At 36.0% G+C, this 10,519-nt stretch overlaps 1 protein-coding gene across 1 annotated transcript; it reads right to left on the reverse strand.

Moving 5' to 3' along the window:
* Positions 1 to 2,032: 2,032 nt before the first annotated feature.
* On the reverse strand, positions 2,033 to 9,195 carry LOC107608986 (ubiquitin carboxyl-terminal hydrolase 16). The gene is made up of 11 exons (XM_016310793.3): positions 8,441 to 9,195; positions 6,367 to 7,507; positions 6,174 to 6,262; positions 5,889 to 5,974; positions 5,625 to 5,787; positions 5,410 to 5,530; positions 5,100 to 5,257; positions 4,495 to 4,579; positions 4,205 to 4,417; positions 3,008 to 3,069; positions 2,033 to 2,892 (listed from the first exon to the last, which is right to left on the reverse strand). The coding sequence occupies exons 1-11, from the start codon at positions 8,755 to 8,757 to the stop codon at positions 2,181 to 2,183; spliced, it is 3,147 nt and encodes a 1,048-aa protein (XP_016166279.3). The 5' UTR covers positions 8,758 to 9,195; the 3' UTR covers positions 2,033 to 2,180.
* Positions 9,196 to 10,519: the final 1,324 nt, after the last annotated feature.

Below are 10,519 nucleotides of genomic sequence, written 5' to 3' on the forward strand. Positions count from 1 at the left end.
CTCTCCATTTATTCAATTATTCAAAGTCAACATAGAATTTCAGATTAACGTATAGTTGAGTCTGTTGATACTTGATAAATTAAAAACATTTTTTACGTATTGACTTCATCAATGTATTGTCTAAAACTATATAAACCCGTACTCTATATATATACTAACACTACCTATCTTGTTCATCCTTAAGGATTCGAGAATATATATTTTTGACAAAGTCCATTCTATTACAACTATCCAAACAGAAATGTGGATGGACAACGAGGTAGCGTTTGGTGGAGAGACAGAGATGGAAAGACTGAGACTGAGAGACAGAGACTAAGAGACAGGGATTGAAATAAATCTCAGTATTCTGTTTGGTGTAAAATGGGAGACAGGAATTGAAACAAGAATGAAACTCTAATTTAATTTGCACAAAGGGTAAAATTGGAATTAATTAATTGAAATGAAAGTATTTTAGGTATAAAATGTTATTAAAGTTTCAGTCTCTATCTCTAAAAATTTCAGTCCCCTGTGTCCCTACTTTTTGGAGGTACTGAAATACTGAAATCTTAGAGACAGAGACAGAAATTTTAGTACCAGTCTCTGAACTAACAAACACGATACCGAATCTCAGTCTCTCAGTCTCTGTCTCAGTACCTCAAAACAAACGCTACCTAAGGGACTTGGATTTTCACATACAAATCTTACACGATATAATTTCACCATTACATTACCTTTGTACTAACACCGTCCTCCAACAAATTGATTTGGTCCCCCGTATTCTAAAACATCACCAAAACAACCCAGTGTAGGGTTTTCACAAATCGAACTACCATATAAAAAATTTTAGCCAACCGCGAGTGATGAGTTCTTAATAAATAAAAGAAAAGGTTATAAAAGTATCTGCTTTTTTTAATTACTGTTGTTATTATTATCATTACTTTCCTATTTATTACGGAGCTTTATTTTTATTATTACTATAAATACCATGGTCTTCGTCCTTTTTGGCTTACTAGAGTGTAGAATTGTAGATTACGTTATCTGTAGAGGTAGAATAAGGAAACTTTCTAGTTTCTAAACACAAGACACCTTACTCCATTAGCAGTTCCCTGACAACACGTTAGTTATTTCTAGAATTGAAAATCGATGGTAGGCAGTAACTCTTATCTAAATCAATGACATTTGATGTCACCGTGGGACCTTCATAACGAAGTTATGGGGCAAGTGGGTGAATCTTCAAAGTTCAAACCGACATATTTCGGCCAAAAATTGAGTGCTCACTCGTCACAAATCAGTACAGTACTGCATATCACACGTCGACTGCCGTCTGCACTTCGCCTTGGTACGTTGATATCTGATGAATTATGAAGGCGGAGCTTTAATTTGAAACAATACTTGACTTGTCACCCGTGTGACCTCACATGATCATAGATTATAGGCAGAAAGTAATAATGCATTTGTCAGATTAATCTGCTTGTATTACATCATCTGGGTATCGTTTTTGTATCAATCATTCCCAACCGAATCTTAGTCTCATGCTATAGACATATAAAGCTAACATAAAAAATCAGGGAACGAATCGCGTAACGTGTATGGATTCCTAAAATCTAGGGTGCGACAGGGTTAATTGTATCCTAAATTCAGTAAATTGTATTGCGTTGCATGGTTCATCACTTCATTGATTTCATCTCATCCTACTATAAACAAAGCCAATTGCTGTATTCATTTGATGTATTTCAGAGTTAAGTGCTATATACAAACTTGAGAACTATATAATCATCTAGGTTGAACCTACATCCCAGAACCACCCTTGGCACCCTGTTCTCTTCCCAATTTATTTATTTTCCTGTTTTACACCAAGTCTAACACCTCATACTCAGATACAAATTATTATAACATCATACGAACATTTTACACCAAAAGACTACATGCTGGTATTTACATTTTGTATCACAAATTTAAGTAGAAAATTAAACATCAAAATCATAATACAATAAAGGTGTGATGTTCAGTTAAAAAAAACTATTTATTTATTTATTTATTTCTAACATAGGACTTACCAAAATTTAATTTTCATTGAATAATTTTCTAAGCACCGAAAATCACAGTAATCTATATCTACAGGATAACAACTTAGAAACCCTAGATACTATTTACTGCTGGGGCACCCAAGTATCAAACATCACAGGTACTTGGTAAAATTTTCAGTCTGTTCTTTCCCTTGATTTTGTACAAGATACACCAAAGTTCACATAATTATACTGGTTAGATCCTACATTCTTAGTGTCAGTTTTCCTAAAACTACTGCTGCTCCTACTTGTATCTAATTTCCTATGCTCTACAGATGTATACTCAGGATTGAAAAGAAAAGCACCTTCTCTCCTTTCAAGATCCAGAGGTCGGCCCCTGTACAAAAGACCATCTTTCTGTATTCTTGGACTGGCGGGAGGTGGCCGCAGCACAGCTGTATCTGGTAAAACTGAGTCGTGCGGGCCCATGTCTGAAAGTGGCAAATGTCCAGAGTTCGAGGGAGAAGATGATGTTGAAGAGTAAGGGTCAGAATCAGGATTCCTCAACAAGTTACCACGCCCCGAATCACGGAAAATATACTCAGCAAAGTCCTCATTACTGGTTGAATCATGGGTGCTATCGGTGCTGCAAGAACCTTCATCTGAATTGCTGCTGAAAAGAGATGAATTATCACTCATGTCGTCTTCCAAAACCCTTCTTATGTGGTAAAACTTTGAATAGAGGGTGTCTAAGGTGGCAGCACCATCCCTACTAGTCATGCGTTCAGAGGCACCAGAATCTGAAGGTACATGTCTTGATTTCATTATAAAAGCTTTTCCATGGACTTTGATTTTTGAATCGGATACTATCCTGCTTCTGATTAATTTTGGGGCCCTCGGTGAGCACCTACAAAGTGGTTCAACAAGTCAGATAAGCCGACGATGCAATCGATTGAAAGAGGCCTCAACGCAAAAAGGAGAAATATGACATTGCCCAAACAAGAGAAAGTCAGACATGATACCTTGCATAAAAAAGCATGTACGCCCCCTCCTTCAAAACTTTGTCCAATTCAACAGCTGTCACCTGCAAAACATAGATGATAGTTAAGTGAGTTTAGCCTTATGGGTAAATAAAAACATCAGACAAGGTCAAATTTGATGAACAAACAGCTTGAGATATATATATATATATTCCACCAACACATATCAATCTTGTGATCTAGGAAATATGCCCAAAATAGTCTTTCATGCTATCCATATGATGAATGAATCAAGATTTGATTCATTAAAGGTTTTCAAATTTCCTTCTGTTCTGATGTGTTTACAGACAGCTCAAACTCTCATGAGACTGAACCCTCTTTGGTAGGAATAACCTTTCAACTGACTTTGTTGATGTTCAAGATTTCGTCTAAATTTCAATGTTCATCTATGTAGGTGAAAACCTTGAACATCTTGAGGAGCTTGAGTTCCAAAAGAGTCAAAAGTCAAGACTTACTAACACACCTGTAAATAAATGTCCCACCAACAGCAAAAAGAGACAAGAATCAACTTGAAAGCGTGTTCATCCAAAGAAACTGATAGTTTTAACTGAAGAAAGGGCTAGAGGGAACATTTTGGCTAGAAGAGATTTCATTCAAGGACCTCTGTAGCCTGCCTCCAAATTTGCTAACGTGGCATAGTGTTGCTACTATTAATTATATCATGGTGTTATCATGCCAAGGGAAATCCTCAGTTTGAAGACACGTTCACACATTGAATTAGACAGCTTCAGCTCTTAAGAAAGGGATTTGGTGAGCTAATTGCACAAAGGAGTTTCCATCTATCGATCTCTGCCCTGAGTACAAACCTTCATGGTTTGCCAACTTAGCATAACGCTATTATTTGTAGCTCAATTGTTCTATTGTTAAGATCTTTGTTTGGACCATACATAATAAAATATTATAATTAATGATGACAAAATATTCTCTCTCAAGTTTTTTCCACCCTTTTAGTGTGATCTTTCGTAAGTTATCTTTCACCAAATAACAGTTTATGTAAAAAAAAAAAAAAAAAAAAAGGATTTTAAGTCGAACACAACTCCACGATACTACTTCAGCTTATGAGCATATATTATTATAAGACCATGAGTAACTAGTTCAGGAGATCAAAATCCTGCAAAATTAATTTAAGAAACAAAGAAATCTTGGAGCAGATATGCATAAATGGAAACTGATACATACCACACTATCGTCAACCTTGAACCACTTATTTTGGAAATTCTTCACATAGCACACGTAGTGACCAGAAAAGGCAGCATTCATGATATCCAAATGAACAACTACCCCATACAGCCTGTATATAGGTGATCTATCACTAGTCCCACTCATGAAAGGTGCAAAGTTGAGTATTTCAGGAAACTGAATGGGCTTATTGAGCTTCCCAAATTTTCCAGACTGCAAAAAATATGTGACAATTGTTAGACCAGCTTACAGAATGGGCTATAAAATCTTGTTGAATCTAAACGGACTACCTGAAATCTCTTTAATACAATTGTAAGAACATTAGGTGCTTCTGAAACTGTCAATTTCTTCTTGGCCCTCTCATAAGATTTACATCTGCTTAACATGGAGACAATTTATTCTGGTTAGCAATAAAGGAAGTCCTTCAAGTATAAAAATTGACACACACTACTCTTGATTCAATCCTATTCCTAATCTGGAGTATCCAATTTTAAGAAATGCCAACACATTTCCAGAAAAGCTTAGAAGTTGCTTCCAAACTCAAAATTCACTTCACTTATACGCTCAAAGTCTCTAAACCCCCCAGCTTTCTTGTACTGTTCCCAGGTTCCACTATCGAAGTCCTTCATCAGCATAAGATTGGTTACAAAGCACACCTACACCATCATAACCTAATTTCTGATTATTGCAATTTTTTAAATGTTAGTCCCTGTAGTTTTCCTTAGCAGGTATCAAGCCAAACATCTATTGCTATCCTGCATAGCTTTACTTATGACTGGGAAAATAAAAGCCAAGCAGAACTTCAAAATCAAAATCATTTACTTTTACACAACATTAAATCGAATACTAAGACATCAATGAAAATTTTCAATAGTCTCCTAGAATATCAACAAACCTGACACAGTTGTACTTGTTCTCTCCATCTAGAGTTTCAGTGCTTGTAAAACGGCGAAGAGCCTCCTCCAAGGATGCTATATCCCCGTCTATCTCAACAGTCAGATCCATCATCCTTTCATGACGCTCAGATTTCCCTCCACATTCCATGCATTGTATCTGCAAATATAGTATTAGCTCTTCCAATGCTAGAGTCTAGATGATAAGAATAATGCACCATCTATTTTAAAGCCTTCTGACACTAATTGCATCAAGGACTAGGTAAGCTGCAAAAATTGTAACAAATAGTTGCACTCAAATGGAAAGATTACCTTGGATCGAAGGTAGCCTCCGAACGTTAGGCCCATTAAATTTGTCTCCTCTTTTAATGAGTCTAATGCATTAAACTCTGATTCCATAAGGAAAACAGATTGCATTGCCTCAATAGCATGCCTGTTAAATGTTACTTGCCTTGTCAACTTGAGGTGAAATGGAAAACAAAAATTATGATATCTAAATGTACGAGGACTACAGATATAAGAAGCACCTTAGGAATTCATGTGCATCTTCTTCCTTTCCATTACCAAGTTGACTTCCAATACTTTGTAGTTTAGACAGTATGCCCACAGGTGATAGTGCAGATTTTGTTTCCTTGGATTTCAGAATCAAACTTTCAAGTTCACAGGCAAAACACAGTTTTTTATTTGCACCTGAAATTGACATGATCTATTAATTCCAAGAAACGGTGTGTTCAAAAAATTATTCATGTAATAATTTCAAGGTGAAGGTGAAGTTGTAGTAGCATGCATACATGATTTAGAATGAAGTCCTTGAAGCAAGTAAGCAGTTAGCGGTGGCGTAAATGCTAAGCACTGGAGTACAGCATTAGCATAACAACTGCAAAAAGAAAGGTGGTAACATTAAGAAAATGGAAAAGTGAATTCTACACAGAAATATATGATGCTTAGGGTATGGCTGCAAGAAAATAATACACAACTGCATATGATAAAAATATATACAAGTCCTTACACACAATACATCAATTATGTAGTTTAAAAAAGTAATAATAATAAAGAATAAAATCACTTCAAATTACCTGTTTCCACAATTTATAAGACCAAATGGTTGTAACTCCACTCTGTTCCAGTTATAAAGCTTAACAAATAAATCATATGGAAATAGAACCTGCAGCAACCAAGCATAGACCATATAAGACGACAATTACTTAAGACACAAAAACATGGAACAATTTACAGTATAAAAAATGGAAAATTTTGTACAAGGATGACCTGGTCACTATATCTTCTAGCAATATCACTCCCAACAGCCATTGATAAGTTTTGTGTCAAATTTGCTCCTTTAAACTGATCAACAACTTTTAGACTAGAGATTTTTGTCCCATTCTCAGAATGCAGAGAATCGCTAACATTCTGAGTTGAAGTTGCAGTACCAGATTGAATGCCATTACTTCGAGATTTCATATCATACTGTGAATGCTCTTTGGCTTTAGAGACCAATGTAGTACCATCCAATGCATGTGGCAGATATTTAATTTCAGCTGACTGCAAGGTGCTATCAGGGTTGTTCACATCATGATTTGACACCTTGGAGCCAACAGATTGCAACTTTTGGATGCTTGAATCCCGTGAAAAACCTTCATTCTCTGAAGATGCCAATCCAGCACATGACGTTTCCTTTCCAGAAGACTTTGGAGGAGCATCATCAAAGTGGCGAGGTTGGGCGCCACTGTTATCATCATCTTTGATAACCCTCGAATCAAGAGTTTTATCCCAAAAACCGGATGACACTGTGGGAGACTCAATTGTTGGCCCCTTCCCCATATTCAAACCCAAGCTACCAGTTGTTGTGTGTTTATTTTCTTCTTTATTAAAACCAGGTCTAACTCTATTTAATTTTGACATTGAAGAAAAACCACCTGCTTCATCAACCAAACTAGCAAATTTAGGCGACAATGAAACGGCAACACCTATCTTGTTCTCAGTTTCAACGGAATCAGAATTTTCAAGGGTGGGTTCAACAAAGATGTGTCCCTCCGTTCTCTCATGTTCATTTGATATGCTCTCACATACAGAGGAATCATCAGATGATTCACTGTTAGTATTGGAAGCCGAGAATCCAGAAAATGCAGAGTCCGTAATATTTCCCTCACCTAAAGACTCAACTCTTCTGTTATCATCCTTTCTAAATGAGCTTTCAGGAGATAAACTAGCCTCGGATGACAGAGGTTCCTCAGGGGATGTTTTATGCCCTATGCTCTCGATCTTAGACTTCTCATCATGGACTTCATGTGGTGCTGCAACCTTTTTGCCAAGATCACTTACCCGGTCATTAATCTGGCAAATATTACTGGGAGGACGGCATTCATCTTTGTGACCTTGACGCCAGTGAACGATTTGACACTTACCAGAACTGAGACACATAAAAGCAAATATAACTATCATATTCACATCAATCTAACAGGAAAATATGAAGAAGCGAATATGCAGAGAAAAAAGAAAGGAATTGACAGCCCAATAACATTCAAAATTACAGTTCAAACATTCAACAAATTGTGCAAAAACATAAAAACCCAAGAATAAGAAGAATGGCTCCTACAAGTGGCCATTAATTAAGAATTAAGAAATTAATATTTGCATTCCTCAAGCTAAAAAACGAAAACCAATCCATGAGGCTTCCATGTATGGGGTCTACAAAGTCTCCAATGTATGCAATATTAACGTTACAGTTGAGATAAGAATCACCTTCTAAACAAAAATATTTATAATAAAGCCTTTGTCTTCCAAACGGAGTCTACACACAAACACAAAAAGTCCTCAACTGCAGTTATGTGCACATATCAAACTTCAGAAGTGATCTAGTTTAAATGCAAATTATGTAACAAGCTGAGCACTGGCATGCCGGGCATCTGTCAGAAATCAGAATTTGCAATTTCTTCGTTGTAGCTAACAAGCAAACTTAACATATTTTTCCTTATGGGGGTTTTGATACCATAGCATATCCACTCCACAAAAAAGCATCACCACAACAGCATTATTTCATGCCGAGTGGAAGTTTGTCACAACGTTATTCAAACAATCAGACATTCAGACTATTTAACATGGAAAAGTAAATCGCCCTTTGTCACAATCACCGCCTACAACTACAAACAGATAGAATTCACACATCAATGGAGCAAAATTTCAAATCACCGCATACAACTACAAATCAATTAAAATCCAAGACACGCACGGAAAATTCCCAAAAGCCTATCATAAAGCAAAATTTCATTTTAATCGCAGAAACAGAAAGAAGAAAAAATTGCACAATTTAGATTTTAGGCAATAGAAAAATGATGCAGCGTACCAATAGTGAACCGCTTTGCAACGTGAACAGCGCGTCGTGGTGGGGCAGAAGCACACGGCACACTGATTGCTCTTCGCCGGAGCGGCAGAAGTGGGGGCCGAAACGTCGGCCCCGTCAAAATACTGGTAAGTGGCCTCGCTCTCGGCCCTGGCGGCCTCCTCCGCCGCGAGGACGAGCAGCCTCCTGACCTCCTCCGACCTTGCCACCGCAAGCCTCCATTTGTGGCGGACCACCAACCCGATCGCCGGAAACACGAAGCAAACCAGCAGAACGAGGACCAGGCTCGGCGAAAACCCTAGATCCACGGTAACACGCATTTAAACGTAAAATAGGAACGAAAACGGGAGGAAAAACGGGAGGAGAGGAAGGCTTAGAAGGGGACTGCGTCGGGTGCCACCGCCGTGAGACGGCGGTGACGATGACGGAGATGACGATCGCGGTAAGGGTCTCTGGGAGATTGGGCTGTGAGGAAAGAGCGGGTGAAGTTAGCGAGAGAACAAGGCGAGCTTCGACGAGAGAGTGAAAGATGCATGTAGTGATCGATTTGAGAGGTAGCTTCCTCTCTGCTGATTCTGATTTTGGAACTGGAGAGAGAGAGGTGGGAGTGTTCTGTTTTGAAGGGGAACGTGTTGTTGATGATGAAGGTGGTGTGTTGGTCTTAAGAAATTAGGAAATGCTGCTTTCAATGTTGTTTTTGTTTAGCAGTTTTTGTTCAGGTGGATGACGTGAATTTACCATTTAGGGGTTTGGATTTTTCATGCGATTGATTTCCTTCCATTATATTTTTTATTTATATCTTAAAAATATATTGTAAAAGTATAATATTAATTTTTTATTTTTTATTATTTAATAGATTAGAAATATTAAAATATATATTTAATATTTTTAGTATAATATTTTTTAGTATAATATTTTTTGTAATACTCATAAAATATATTTTAAAACATATATTAAATAAATCTTATTTTTAATTCTATAAATACTTTTAATCTTTTATTTTAGCACTTTCGTTACTACTCTTTAATGATTTTACGGTTTTAATATTTTTTAACAATTTTTTAATTCTAATTATATTTTTCTTTATTTTTTTATTTTTACTGTTAATTCTAAATATTCAGTGGCTATTTCTCTTATTTTTATTGATAAAGTTATCCTTCTTATTTTCATATTTCTTTGTAATATAGAATATAAAGAAATAAAGAGATAAGACAATAATAAAGAAATGAGATAGTAAGCTTACAAAAATCATTTTTAGAAATAATTCTTATATTGATACTTGAATGTTTGTTACAAATGATTGACTTGAAATTCAAATTACAGGAGATTTAAAGATTTAAGAAGGTATGAGAGTAAGAGAATCTTAAGGGCTTTTTATTTTTTGATGATTTTGAATAAATGAGACATTCAGTATTTATAGTCCTCAAATAATTACTATTTTGTCAACTTTTTACTATTTGCCGATAGTACTATACGCTTTTACTATTTTGTCGACTTTTATTGTTTGCCGACAATACTTATTGCCTTTACTATTTTGCCAATACTCTTTTTTTTTTTTTTTACATCTCATATTATTATATTTTCACTAATTATTACATCTCAAAAGGATCTTGAGAATCTTGAAAATAATGAGCATGTCTAGACTGCACTTCTTCATCTTCTCCTAGAGGTATAGCCTGAATGGCTTGTAGTGAGTTTTAAATATCTTTTTCTGATATTGCTGCTGCTAATGCAGCCATACTTTGCTACTTCTGAGCTAGAAATTGTGATTTACTATTTTGCCAATACTCTTTTTTTTTTAAATCTCATATTATTATATTTTCACTAATTATTACATCTCAAAAGGATCTTGAGAATCTTGAAAATAATGAGCATGTCTAGACTGCACTTCTTCATCTTCTCCTAGAGGCATAGCCTGAATGGCTTGTAGTGAGTTTTAAATATCTTTTTCTGATGTCGCTGCTGCTAATGCAGCCATATTTTGCTACTTCTGAGCTAGAAATTGTGACTCTTTTATATATGATCTTTTTTCACTATTAGTGTTTGAGGCTGTTATTGTTGGACGCTTTTTTAATGTTGTTA

This window comes from Arachis ipaensis, chromosome B7, assembly GCF_059453495.1.
Source record: "Arachis ipaensis isolate K30076 ecotype BB chromosome B7, ASM5945349v1, whole genome shotgun sequence".
In the NCBI taxonomy this organism is placed as follows: Eukaryota; Viridiplantae; Streptophyta; class Magnoliopsida; order Fabales; family Fabaceae; genus Arachis; species Arachis ipaensis.